We start from the raw sequence: 14,082 nt of genomic DNA, 5'->3' as shown, positions 1-14,082 counted from the left end.
GAGAGAGAGAGAGAGAGAGAGAGAGAGAGAGAGACCCTGCACTGACTGCAGAGTGGGCAGATCTAGCATTATGTTCTACTTCTTTAAGCAGCATAAATAGAAAAAGATAAGAAGGTGCTGAGGTATATTTGAACACAAATACAACACTAGGACTATAAAAATGGATAATTAGAAGGGAGCCAGAACAACAAGCACACAGAGAACTAAAATGGCCAAATAAGAAGAAATAAACTAGATATATTATGCAGAAAAAGAAGATGCAAGAATAGCAAAAGAGCTGGAGTAAGTGAAGCAAGAACAAATGGATAGAACAAATAGAGATGAAAGATAGTATATAAGAATAGGATGATCACATAGATGTGGAAAACGTAACAATAGAACAATAGAATATATGAAAGGCAGGTATGTGCATAAAATAGAAAGATTTGGTAGATAAATAACAGTAAAACAGCCAGAAAAGGAAAAGGTAGAACAGCTTAAAACAGTGAAACCAAAAAACTAGAAATATTTAGAGTAGGCAGTCCCCTGGTGGAATAATACAGTTCACAGAGCTGACTGTAGGATGAACAGAACTGGTAGAGCTGGAACTGACATAATAATAGCAGAGAGTGACAACCACAGCACAAACAGAAACACTGGACCATAATAACAGTTTACATCAAAACTGACATTTAGCACACAAACAAATTATCCCACTATAATCCAGAAGTGTCACTTACATTCTTGAGCTTTCGGCTGCAGTCACTTCCCCTGGGAGAATGAGAAAGAGAGATAGTGAGACATTCCAGACTTCCAGTGTTTCATTAAATATCCTTTTTGAGTGGCATTTTCATGCCTTTTAGTTGATAGGACAGGTTAGACATTGAAGGGAAGAGAGAGTGGGAATGACATTCAGCAAAGGGCTGCAGGTCAGACCCGAACCCACAGCCGCTATGGCGAGGACTAAACCTCTGTATAAGGGCCCGCACTCTACCAGGTGAGCTACCCAGTCACCCTTAATCAAATATCTTACATTAAAATAACAGCAGAAAGCTTAAACCAACTAAACTTTCACAGATCCCTGCAAAACAGCAGCAAATGGAGAGAAGCCACGATGAGAGGGATGTTGTTTCTTTTTCTGGTTCTAGTTTCTAGTTTGCAGGATTTGGTCAGTAGGATAATATGATGGATTTAATAAGTTTTCCTCATTATCTAACAAATCTTTTTTATGAATATTAATTTACATAGTGGACCTACATATACATATACAACCAATTATGCAACCAATTATCAATGGGAAACACATTGCCATATATATGTAAAGTTTGCTTTATATGAAATACTGGTTTCCATATACAGTTTGGAAAATAAATCACCTTTATGGAAAACATATTGCCTTTTATACTTGTATGTAGTATGCAGTACACCTCCCAACAGAGCTGAATCAATCAATTCACTTGTTTGGCCGCACAATGGGTTCTCTGCAACCTATGGTAACTAACAACACCCTTCTCTGAGTAGGCTCATAGAGACATTTATATGCATCTTTGGAGAAGCATAATTCCAGTTTATGAGGTCCTTACTATATTTCTTGCATTGTAGCTTTATCTACTGGGGATCCAAGTAAACACCAAACAAATATTGGAAAACAGTATGGATTCAAAAATCTTGTATGGATACAAAAATAGCTTAAAATGAATATTTCATATGGGAAACAGAACAGAAATAAAGGGTAACTCCGTTTTTTTCAACCTGGACCCTATTTTCCTACGTTTTTGTGTCTAATGGCGGTTTTCCACTGCGTGGTATCTACTCGACACGCCTCGGCTCTACTCGCTTTTTTTGGTTTTCCCTTACGAAAAAAAGTCCCTGGGACCTGCTACCAGGTACTTTTTGTAGTACTACCTCAGTCGAGGTTCCAAGCGAGCCGAGGCGATACCATAAGGTGACGTGGAAACCTGCAGACTGCTGGTTGTCGGAGAGAATCGTCACTTATGACTGCGTTGTTAGCAAACAAGAGTGCGGAGTGTGTTTCCGAAACAAACGGGACATTTAAAACAAATCTAGCCGGACACCGAAGATTATCCACTCTTGCACTATTCTCACTTTTCAACTGTTCGGGCTACTAGCGGCTCATGTCGTTTCCAATATCGCACACTGTTACTTTAAAAAAACAAGACAAATATATATAACAAAAGTTTATTTAGCTTTTCAAGTAGCGCATCAAACCTCCCAAACTTCCCGGTCTTCTTCCTCTGACCCTGTGACAGTGTCCCCCCCGGCCCGCCGTCCAGATGTATCCCAGTCGTGTCATAAGCCTCTTGTGACCTCTATACAGATTATACGAAGCACAGTAGTCAAAACCAGAGGGTCACCGTCGACTCGCCCACCAGACGGTCTGCGGCGGAGATTTTGCAAAGCGTGAATGCTCTGAAACACAAACGGTACACAGCATACATGTTGGTGTGTAATCATGGTTGCTAAAGTTCATGTACTTATATAGGTATAGTAAATAATGACTACGACGCGAACACATTTTTTCCTGCAGTCAGCCAAATCCCCCCCCACTACCACTACACCACATTTCTCCTCCCCCACTGACACTTCAAGCTCCCCCCCTGCTTTGCATTCACACCTGGCCAGGTGAAGAGACAGCTGGAGAGGCTACACCAGCGCAAGGCTGCTGGCGATGGCATCAGCCAGGGTCCTGAAGACCTGCGCCAGTCAGCTGTCTGGTGTTCTCCAGTCCTCTTCAACCGAGCCTGAGCCGCAGAGGGTGCCGCCTGGTGGAAGATCCTGCCTTGTCCCGGTCCCCAAGAAGTCGACTCCATCTGGCCTTAAGGAATACCGCAGTGGCTCTCACATTTCATGTGATGAAGGTGCTGGAGAGGCTGGTTTGGCTACCTGAGGCCGCAGGTGGAGTTCTTCTCTGGACCCTCTACAGTTTGCCTACCAGCCTTGTCTGGGAGTGGACGACGCTTTCATCTATCTTCTGCAGCGAGCTCATTTGCACCTGGATGGCGGTGGCGGCACTGTGAGAATCACATTTTTTGTTCTCCAGTGCATTCAACACCATCCAGCCGCTGCTATTAGGTGAGAAGCTGCGGGTGATGGGTGTCGGTGCGTCCAAGTCTCTGGATCATTGACTACCTGACAGACAGACCACGTTCGTCCGCCTGGACCGTGTTCTGTCTGATGTGGTGGTGAGTGGTACGGGGCCCCGCAGGGGACGGCTGCTCCTTTCCTGTTTTTATACACCTCAGACTTCAGTACAACTGGAGTCATGTCACCTACAGAGTTTTCTGATGACTCTGCAGTTGTTGGGTGTATAAGGGATGGACAGGAGGGAGAGTACAGGGCACTGGTGGGTGACTTTGTGAGTGGTTTGGTAAGAACTGCCTGCTGTGAACGTAGATAAGACCAGAGAGATGGTGATCGACTTCAGGAGGAAGGGAACGGCTCCGCAGCCTTTGCATCCTGGGAGTGACGTGGACATGGTGGAGGAGTACAGATACCTGGGTGTCAACATCGACAGCAGGGTGAACTGGAAGATCAACAGCACTGCTGTTTACAAGAAGGGATGAGCAGACTCTATTTCCTGAGGAAGCTGAGATCCTTTAACGTGTGCAGCAGGATGTTGGGATCTTTCACCAGTCTGTTGTGGCCAGCGCTCTGTTCTCCTCCGTCATCTGCTGGGCAGCAGCATCGGAGCCAGCGATAAAAACAGACTGAACAAACTGATCAGGAAGGCTGGCTCGTGATCGGCTGCAAACAGGACACATTTGAAGCTGTGGTGGAGAGGAGGCGCTGAACAAACTGTTATCTATCATGGATAACCCTGACCATCCTCTCCACCCACACTTGTCCAACAGAGGAGCAGCTTCTCTAAGAGGCTCCGACAGCTTCGATGCCGCACGGACCGCTACAGGAAATCATTCATTCCACAAACAATAACACTTTTTAACTCGTCATCACTGGGTGGTGATGAGACTTTTGGACACCACACTACTGCAATATGCAACCTGGACATTTGGTTTATTTAAATTTACATTTTAGCATATTATTTAAGCAGTTGCACATTTTTGTCCCCCATCCGTACATATTCAAATATTTGTTCTTTTACTTATTCGTATTATTATTTCGTATATTGTATGTATGTATATTTTTCCAAGTATTTCATTTACACTTATATTTGTGCTTTGTGACTGATTTTTTGCTGCTGTTACACAGGAATTCCCATTTTCTTGGGATCAATAAACATTATCTATCTATCTATCTATGCAGATGTTAGCTAACGTTACCAGGAAACTTAACTTACCCTTTTGTGTCGGCGAACAACCGTCATGTCGACGTCTGAACTCCGTCAGAATTCCCAAACTCGCGTTTTTTTAGCAGTGATTTTTGTTGCTTCCTTCAGCTTCTTTTGAAACAAAACATTTGTGTGGCTGCGGCGAGTAGCCGACGTGCTGTTGTGAGTCACGTTGAAAATACGTCATCGGTTGCTATGGTGACCAGCACGCTGAGGCGTTACTCAATCGTAATGGAAAACGGAAATAGAATGGGCCGAGGCGAGCCGAGCCGAGCCGAGCCGAACCGAGCCAAGCCGAGGCGAGCCGTTACCAGCAATGGAAAAACGCCATAAGTGACTGAAGGGAACAACGTCCTTTGACATTGGTCTGGTATTAAGCAAGATCGCTGCAGTCAGCAGCGGCAAAACAACCTACACTGTAAGTTAATAGGGAAATTTTCCAGCTTGTATTTACCTTTACAAAAAGGGCTCGTTTTGCCACAATGTGTCTGACCAATTTCAAAGATTGTCGTTCCATCAGTCACTTAGACACAAAAACATAGGAAAATAGGGTCCAGGCTGAAAAAGAGTGACTGAAATAAACTATTTTGTAACATGACAGCATACTATTGTTGTCACAACATCTGCAAAATGTAAGTCTTTTTTATAGAATAAAGAAAAAACAATGAGCATGTTTATGTATATTTTGGAATTCTGTATTCTTAGTACATTATGAGACTGTTTTTAACTAGTTACCGCAGTCACAAAGCCTAACTCGCTCAACACATAAGTGACACCCAGATTGCAGTTGCATGTGTTTTCCATGACAGCAGTGACCTGAGAAAAGAGGGGTGAAAAAGGAGGAGAAGAGCGAGGTAAAAGTAGCTTGAGGGAATGATCTGTCCATCCCTCCTCTTCTTTTCTTTCCATCAGCTGACTAAATAAACAGACAAGTTCCTATTCTCTGCTGTAACCTCGTAGAAGCAAACCTGGACAGGTTCCACAAGGTATTAGATCATATTTTAGGACCAACTATAGCTTTTTATGTTCCGTCTAGGGCTGCACGATATGAGGAAAATATGCGATAACGTTGCTGAATATAGCTATAACAATATTACTTGCAGTATTATAAACAGATACTAAAGTGTACTCTGTTCAGGTGCTTCGTGTTTTCTTGTGGATTTCCTTTTTTCTTTACCTGTATTTCTTTATTGCTTCTCCCCTAATTGACTCTGCCAGGCAAACTTTCACTTATCTTGGAAATTGATCTGTTTCACGCAAAGGAAAGAACAGGAGATATTTCAGGCCTGAGCTCACAGCGTATCAGAACCTGTCTGTCTTTACACCTTCCCTGCCCACAGCTGTTTCCAAGATGAGTAAACACCTGTCAAGAGACTCGGGGGAGAAGCACCAAAACGGCTTCCTTTCATGGGTACAAGCTGCAAAAAAATAGCATCCTGTAGGACAATGGGAAACATAACAACTAGAAATAGCCCAAGGAAGTTTCCCTTTCAGTTTGTGCTGACGGTGTAGATTGTCAATGTATTATTATATATTGTTGAAGAAATGTGAATGAGGCACTAACAGGAGTAGATTGACTATTACTGATAACAGTAGCATCCCTGTTTAAATTGGAGCTAAATGTGTGCAACAGAGTGATGGCTGCACACATGCTCAGTAACAAAAGTGTCATGAACAGAACAGCGTACTCAACCATACACACATACATACTCGACGGTGCTTTCACATAACTCCTTGTTCTTCTCTCTTCCCCTGCGGCACCCACACACAACCCCCCCACACACCCACACTCACACACAAAGCTGGAGTCGTGGTTCATTGAGTGAGTGAGTGTTGTATTTGGACAGAGACCAGTTGTGACAGAACAGATATGGTATTGTTGTTTCACTGACACAAGCTCAATAAACTTGCATTGACTCTCAGTTAGTTGTGTATGTTGCAGTGAACTGGATTGTCTGATGCACAGAATGACAGACACGGTGACTGACGGAGAGTGACACACAGAAGCAGACAACCAGTGACACAGACAAGCCATTTATTAACACACAATAAAAGTGTTTCTTTATCAACAACACTTGGCCCATCCACTTAATAAAATAAAAGCCTTCATTATTAAAATATCTTGATTTTGAGAAGGTGGGCCACTGCCAACCAGCCAAGTTGCAGTTTACATCCATGTCTGTCCAGACTCATATTAAATACAGTTTGCATATATGAAATGAAGAGGAAAACTATATTTGATGCATGTTCTGACTCCCTGGTCAGAAAGATGTTTACTCTTCCGGACTTCTGGGATTTGGGATGGGGTTTGTCTCTCTCTTGTTGTACAATAATAATTACTTTAATCATCAAACCATCAGTGCTTTCAGATAAATTCCATGACACTGTAGATTGTTTTGACTGCTGTTCCAAAGGTCAACTTTTAAACCAACTGGAAAATGAGTCCACAACAGCTACTATTGTAGTTGGACCTTGAGATGAGTTTGTCAAACTCATCATCTATTTAGGAAACTGGTTATCAAATATTTTGCCAAACAAAGGTCATTAATTGCTGTTTGCTCATTTGCATTATTTTTAATTCAACTTTTATATTACCCGTACCGGTAATTATATTATATTAAGTATTAACCGCTACACTACTTTAAAATAAGACTGCATTTTAAAATAAATTGCTGTGTCTTGTTCCGTGCCTCATTATTTTCTTGTTTTAATCTAATGAGGGGTTTCTACCATCAACTAGTCATTATTTTGCTTTGAAATAACAGTACCGTCTTTCTGTTTTGTGCGCAATATAGCACAAAACCTCAAACCTTTATTTAACCATGTCAAAGTCCACTTTAGATCATCCACAATCCAATCCAAGCTTTTAAATGTGTTTGACATACACTTGTTGACAAAGTGTGTGTGAGTGATGTACAGGTGTGTGTAACTTATCATTGCAATTTATTAGTAATACTATATGACCTGCTAAGGGATTGCAGATTAAAGGAAATAGCTTCTAGCTAACTCTGGTACATTAAGATCAAATGGTAATTGTACATGGTCCATTTGAAAAAAAGAAACAGAAAATAAAAGTCTGGCTTTTTGGTAATGTTTATCCATCCCACATGGAGACCATTTTAAATGAACAACATGTTTCCCTATCAAATACCTTGGTTTCTTTAAATGCTGGATAGTGTGCTTAGGAACACAATTGAGGACACACACATGTGCGCACGCACACACACACTTACTTGGCAGTGGGGCGTGTCGACGTGTCCTGCAGGTCTCCAGGGTCAAACAGCTGGGAACCTTTCAGTCCCAACTCTTCACAGCCACGCAGAAACACACTGAGGTTGTCCTGCACAGAACACACACACACACTTTTATCAGGATAAATGCGCAGTTGGCAGAGACAGAATACAACACCTGTTTAAATCAATTAACTGCACAAGGTCTTACTCAAACACACCCATGACAAATACACTCTCTTTTTTGGATTCACTTAAATTCAAACAGTTTTGGTAGAAAATACACTACTTCAAATATGAACATGACCGAAAAAAATACTACTACATTGCAGCAAAGAAAATAACTAACGTCTGGCTCATTAAGCACAGTATACACACATGAAAACACACTTCAATACTCAGTACTTCTAGTACAACTATTGTAATGGACTTGATGACTTCCCTAATATTAACCCTATCCTTAACATGAACCCAATTCTAACCTTAATCTTTAAACCCTCTAACAACCATTTGCTGACCAGACCTATGGACAAAGTCCAAAGATGTCCTCATAATTAAGGTCTAAAATTCAAATGGGTCCTCAAAAAGATAGAAGAGAACAAACACACCCACACCACACCCAAAAACACCAACACACACACACACACACACACACACACACACACACTTCAAGGTCTCTCTGTCAGACTCCACATACAAAAGTTGTCTTAAGATGTAGTACTGCATACAGTAAGTACACAAAATTACAAAAGTCTCATTTACTGGTTTACACAGGATTAATTAATCTATTTTCCCTGCATACAAACATGCAGAGACACACGAAAATCAGGATACCTGCTGGACAGAAATGCGACACCACCAGGTTTTGTGGACGGCTTTAGTGAGTCTCCTCTCTCAGATTACTCCAACTTTAACTCTTCACCTTTTGCTTCCATCAAGTGACTTCCTTTTTATCTTCTCTCCTTCACCTGCTTTTCCTCGATCATTCCTTTCTTGTCTTCACTACCTTTCACTCTCTCCTCCATCCTCTCAGTCGTCCTCCCACTCTCCCCCTCTGCTCTCAGATAAAGTCTTTGTTGGATGCAACTTGAGCTGAGCTCTCCTCTCTTGTTCCCAGGTTCTTTCTCTCTTTGTTCTTTTGCCTCTCTATCCTTCAGAGGGCCACAGCCAAAACCCTTCCCTCTCTCTCTATTTTTCTGCCTCTCTGTCAGGGTGTCACCATTTCCTCTCCACCCTGATTGTCCCAGGCACACTCTCTCTAACTCTCTCAGAGAACAAAACACAAATACAATGCGCTTACATCTACATACAATATCCACACGTTTCGACATAATGCTGTTTTAAATATAAATCCTTTTGTGTTAAGAAACAGTATTGCAAGACATATTTATATTTACACATTAGCTGGTGTAAGTAGACATGCATGGCTACAAACACAAACAAACCCGCTTGGGAACACTTGTTCTCACGATCCGTTTCCATTTGAAGCAAAACACCCCCTTCAAACCCACCCTGCAGCTTCCTGTGTTTTTGGGACAGCGCCATCTCTGCTCGCCTCGTGAGGCAACCACGCACCCCCCCCACCCACCCACACCCACACATACACATGTCATATTTGACTTCAAAATAAAGTAAAAATAAAAAATAAATTTCAATCCAGTTGCATCCAAATAATAAGCTGTGTGGGCTCTATTTAAGATTATTTTACAGATATTATAAATAAGTTATCAATTGTGGGACAATAAGCTACTCCTTTAGGGTGGGGGTTAGTATGTAACAGGGACTCCAAAACTTTGTGTACAAGTAAACAAATCCAAATATGTACCCAAATATCCACACTGGAGGAGATTCTGTAGTAAAGTTTAAGAACTCAGAAGATTTTATTTTGTTAGAGATACAGCAAGTACTTATTCCCTTTTCTCATGAACCACTCAATACCAATATATTTCCAGATCACACTTGTGCAAACACATGGACACGCACTTGAAAAACTGCCTGGAAAACTCAGTGTGTATAAAAACCTAAAGAGCTGAAAGGGTAAAGTGAAAGACTAAACTTAATTCTATGCAAATACTGTATCAATGTTCAGGTTTAAGACTATAAATAGCAAATCAATGAATATTATTAACTTAGTGAATAATAAATACATTTTTAAATAGCAAAGCCCTTTCAACCAAGGGCTGCAGTCAGAGCTGGTCAGTAGGAGTGAATATACTGTATATTTAGTAATATTTAGTAATACTGTAGAAATGGCCTCTTCTGAAGCACGGTTCTTGCTCTTCCCTAAAACCACGCATACTGTACGTGTTTAATAACTGTGTTAATAATATTTGGTTATGCCGCCCTCAGTCCTACCTACAACATGTTGTGCATAAAGACATATACTTTCCAAGAGACAGGCTGCCAAGGAGCTGTTTCATAAGGAACCACCAAGGAAAACATATTTCTGAGTATTCATCAAAAAGTGCCTGGAAAGGTGGCGTGACAAAAAGGTGACAAAAAAAATCTGAGCTCGCAAAGAGCAATTTCAACTCCAGCAGCTAAAACCAATTTTCTCATATATTGTCTCATAGTTTATCTCTATTTTACAGCTGAAATTTCACACAGAGTGGAATTGTAATAACAAAAGCTGAAATAAACAAGCCAACATAAAATTTAACAGGCTCATTTCGTAGCAACCTGCGTAATGGCAAACAAGATAATTTGGTGTGTGTTTGGAGTGTGTGCGCATGTGTGTGTTGGTCTTAAGAAGGGAGCATAACTTTGTGGCGATTTCCAGGTCACTGCCACAGGAAACTGGGCGTCTACCGCAAATAAGTGACAGACAGACGAATGTGTTTGTAGAAGAATTGGGAAGTCGACACAAAGCCATTGTCCACACAATGCCAAAACCCAAGTCATAATAAATTTGGGCAAAAGTTATTTCAAGTGTGAAAATACCCACATTTTGTGGTAAAATTAACAGGTGATAAAATTAAGTAATAAAATAGAGCGAAAGGTGCACAGAAGAAGAAAAATCAAAGTGTGTGTGTGTGTGTGTGTGTGCTATACCTACATTTGTACGAGGGTGTATGAGGGAATAAAAAAGTGCCTGGATTCCTTTGAACCATCAATGTATGCAATATCTGACTACCATAACTAGACCACCAGGGTTTCTCAGGGAAGAGGATCAGTGGGCATGCCCAGATTTTGGACCTTGACATAATCCAGAGGAAAGTGCCCAGGATGAGATAACAAGCCCCTTGGGTGTTAATAAGATCTGTCTAAGATTTCTTTCTCTCTCTACCAAGGACAGGCATGCAAACAGGTCAGGGGTAAAAAAAAAAAAAAAAATTAAAATGAGAAGGATACTGTGGACCCCCCACCCCTCTAGGTGGGTCTGGTGGTATGGTCCACCAGAAGAACATTTTGTACATTTTAGAAGTACAACACATCAATCTGGCGCACTTTGACAGCAAAATTAAATGGCAAGATCTATATAGGATCTGTGCGTTTGTAAACAATGTTGTGTTCTTGTAAGCTATCAATCCAACAACAAAATAAAGTCAGTTTCAGGAGGAATACAAAAATAAAAACTGAAAGTAAACAAAGCAAGTGCAAAAACAGTAGCCTATATTTGCTTTTTTTTTTAACACTAGTAGGTAAAATAATGAATAAACTCTTTAATCTTACAGTAAAAAATATAAGAGCTGTAAACTTTACAGCGCATGTCTTCTAGCAAAACTGTGTGTGTGAGGGTATGCACATATAGCAGGGTTGGGGTTTATTTGGGGTGGCATATGAATCATTAGAACAGTACTAATATTTTAAGTTCATAAAACTTTGGCCGGACACCCCCCACGATATTTTCTCATCGGATCTGCACAAATCAAGTAGGTGAGGAGGAGTTGCATAGTGAAGGGGAGACCCGCTGCACTGTGCTGTGCACATCTTTATTCAGAAGTCAAATGTGATGCGTGTATTATGCAATTCAGATTTTATAGATTCCCCAACACAAACTAATGTTAAATATACATAGACAAATACTTTTTGAGCCCTATCTTGCACCCGGCGCTGCGTCGCGCAAAACCCGACACAAATGAGCGTGCTGGTCTTACAAGGAGGTGTGTTCAGGTGAATTCTTGGTATATTGCTATCTTGAGGCAGCAGAAAGTAATCGCGCCATTGACCAAAAAAAACCTAGTTTTAAGTCAGTAGTGGAATAGTTCATTGTAATTTTAACAGAGCATTAGTAAAATGTGCCTAGGCTCGTGCACAGCCCGCACATGCAAAAGTTAAAAATAAAAACAGCCATCGTAATAGCAATGCGCCAAGGTACAAACGCGCCTGGCTTTTGAAGGGAATGGTAGACGACACTTATGGGTTGATTGCATGTTACGCCCAAGACACACCTATGAATTACTAAAGACACTAAGTACAACCCTTTTGAACCATGTCCCCTTCACACAGACCCTTTTTTCTGGAGTCAAACTAGCAAAAGTGGATTTGGACACGTCCTAAACACACCTGCGCCATGGGTTTAAATCATTAAAATAGGGCCCTTTGTGTTAATCTGCATTTCTAAGAATTCTCACTAGAGTTCAACCAGTAGATATTAACTTATTGTAGTTATATCAGTATCTGTGGATTTGTTGTTTAATTTATGTAACACATTGCAGCACAGAAATGGAAAAGATGTTTGACTCAAAGATTGTTGTTCTTAACAGAGGGACTTGACTTCTTAATTTCTTAACTGCGAAATGTTCTGCTTTGCAGAGGACGTAGTAACTATTACTGAAAATAAATAAATAACTAGGAGATCCTTATCAAAAACATTTGATTCCTGTGTTTATTTTTAAAATCCAGCATTGGGACAGGCGTTAGTACAGACTTACGCTGTATCACATTATATTTTTATAAGTAAAATCCTCTTTATATCTAAAATATGAGCCATTCTGGTACTAAGAAAAATGGTCTTTAGAATGACTGACAGGGCTTTGAAAAGCTCTCACTGCACCAAGGGTAGTTAAATTATCTCAAGTTACTAATGACACATACAATCCCTCATACAATTATTATGAAAACTGAAAATCCCCAAAGATGGAATCACAAGGGTTTTACATAACAGTCTGAAAGTGTTTTTTTTTTTTTTTTTTTTTTTTTACATCTGTGTCATAGTTGCCCTAAACTTGATGCAACAACACAACTTTAAACATGAATTACTACCATTCAACTTGCAAGGCGATTTCTACTGCACGTCTGTTTACACACCGTAAAACTTGAGCATACCAGTCGAGTCAGAGACGGTTGGGAACAGAGCATGCAACAACCAACCTGTTCAGACGAACACTGAGCCATACAGGCCGAGTTGCAAAAGCACTGAGGTAGCTGCTCGAATTCCAAAACAGACAAACCTCCTCAGAGACTCATTTTCCCATTAGCCCCCAAACAGGAAGAGGAAGGGGGAGTAGCCTGTGAGTTATTACGATAGTCCAGATAACAGCAGACCACTTGTTTATGTGTTTCTCGCCTCTTTAATCACAGTCAAGAGGAGGAAAATCCCTGCAAAGCCACAGGACGAAGCTTAAAGAAAATTATGAAACTTCCAAAGAATAGAGGGTCATATTCTTAATAAAACCAGCAGGTGTTATTTTTCATTTAACTTTTGTATGCTGTCCCCAAACTTCTAGTTTAAACATGTTGTCTTCAGTGAATGATTCATCCACCTCTTGGGGCCAGTTAGTAATGGTCATGTCATGTTTTTCATCCTGCAACTGCATTGCCTCTCCTTGGGCCAATAAGGGCAGTTGTTTTCAGTAACTGCTATTTGAGATACCAAAAAAAACTTGTGACACAAACTAGCAAACAGTTTAACAATCACACTTTCTTTGAATATACTCCACTACAACAACAAAATTAGCGCCTCATTCACAATATGGATAAGCTTTCCAAATGTTACCATTTGTTACGGTGATTGTATAATAGAATGCATTTTATTACGTACAAGTGTTGGCGTTACTGTATCCACCTGCTCAATGTCATTATCAAGTGAAATTTAGAACTGAAACTTCTAATGCAAATCAAATTGTCTGGTTTTCAGCAGCTTTGAGCCCTTAAAAAGCCTTTAAAAAACACTAAAAGACACGACTGTTAACCAGTGCAGATAGTCTGATCCATTTAGCTACAAATAGAGAAAAACTGGATGAGAAAAGAACACAAAAGCTAATAATACAATACTGTACATACATTACCAAGATGCCAGGATGGTGTGAGCATTTAAGCTCTTGGATTCCTCTAACAAGACAATTTATTGTTATTCTAGCAGTCATTGTATGGTAAAAAGGCCTGTAAAGAATGTGGCTGTTTAATTATCTGCCATTTGTAAAAAGCCAGAGAAGGCTCATTGGCAGCCATTAGTCACACCATGAGATAAGAAAAGCCATTTCCCCCCAAATCACACTGGTCTGTTATGTCATGCTGTGATCCAAATAATACCCAGCTCGCTTTACACTTCTATACCATCATCATGTTTTAACTTCCTTTGTCAGGACTGCTAATAGGGAAATGGAACAACAGTCAGTGAAG

General features: G+C 40.6%; 1 protein-coding gene across 16 annotated transcripts in view; it reads right to left on the bottom strand.

Moving 5' to 3' along the window:
• LOC116696385 (LIM and calponin homology domains-containing protein 1) overlaps positions 1-14,082 on the bottom strand; it is a 96,954-nt gene that overhangs the window by 36,117 nt on the left and 46,755 nt on the right. For 15 of the 16 annotated variants that reach the window (XR_004333707.1, XM_032527324.1, XM_032527313.1 and 12 more), the window contains 2 exons: positions 7,522-7,628; positions 720-750 (listed from right to left, as the gene is read on the bottom strand). Coding sequence is in view for 13 of the 16 variants with exons in the window: in XM_032527324.1 (XP_032383215.1) it covers positions 720-750; positions 7,522-7,628 (138 nt within the window). In the remaining 3 variants the exon portion in view is untranslated. Of the gene's footprint in view, positions 1-719; positions 751-7,521; positions 7,629-8,352; positions 8,665-14,082 lie in introns of those variants that run through there. The other variant, XM_032527320.1, reaches the window with a different exon arrangement.

The sequence above is a fragment of the Etheostoma spectabile genome, chromosome 10 (assembly GCF_008692095.1).
Source record: "Etheostoma spectabile isolate EspeVRDwgs_2016 chromosome 10, UIUC_Espe_1.0, whole genome shotgun sequence".
Lineage (NCBI taxonomy): Eukaryota > Metazoa > Chordata > Actinopteri > Perciformes > Percidae > Etheostoma > Etheostoma spectabile.
Note: the sequence above shows the minus strand (reverse complement) of the source record. Positions and strands in the feature narration are given on the sequence as shown.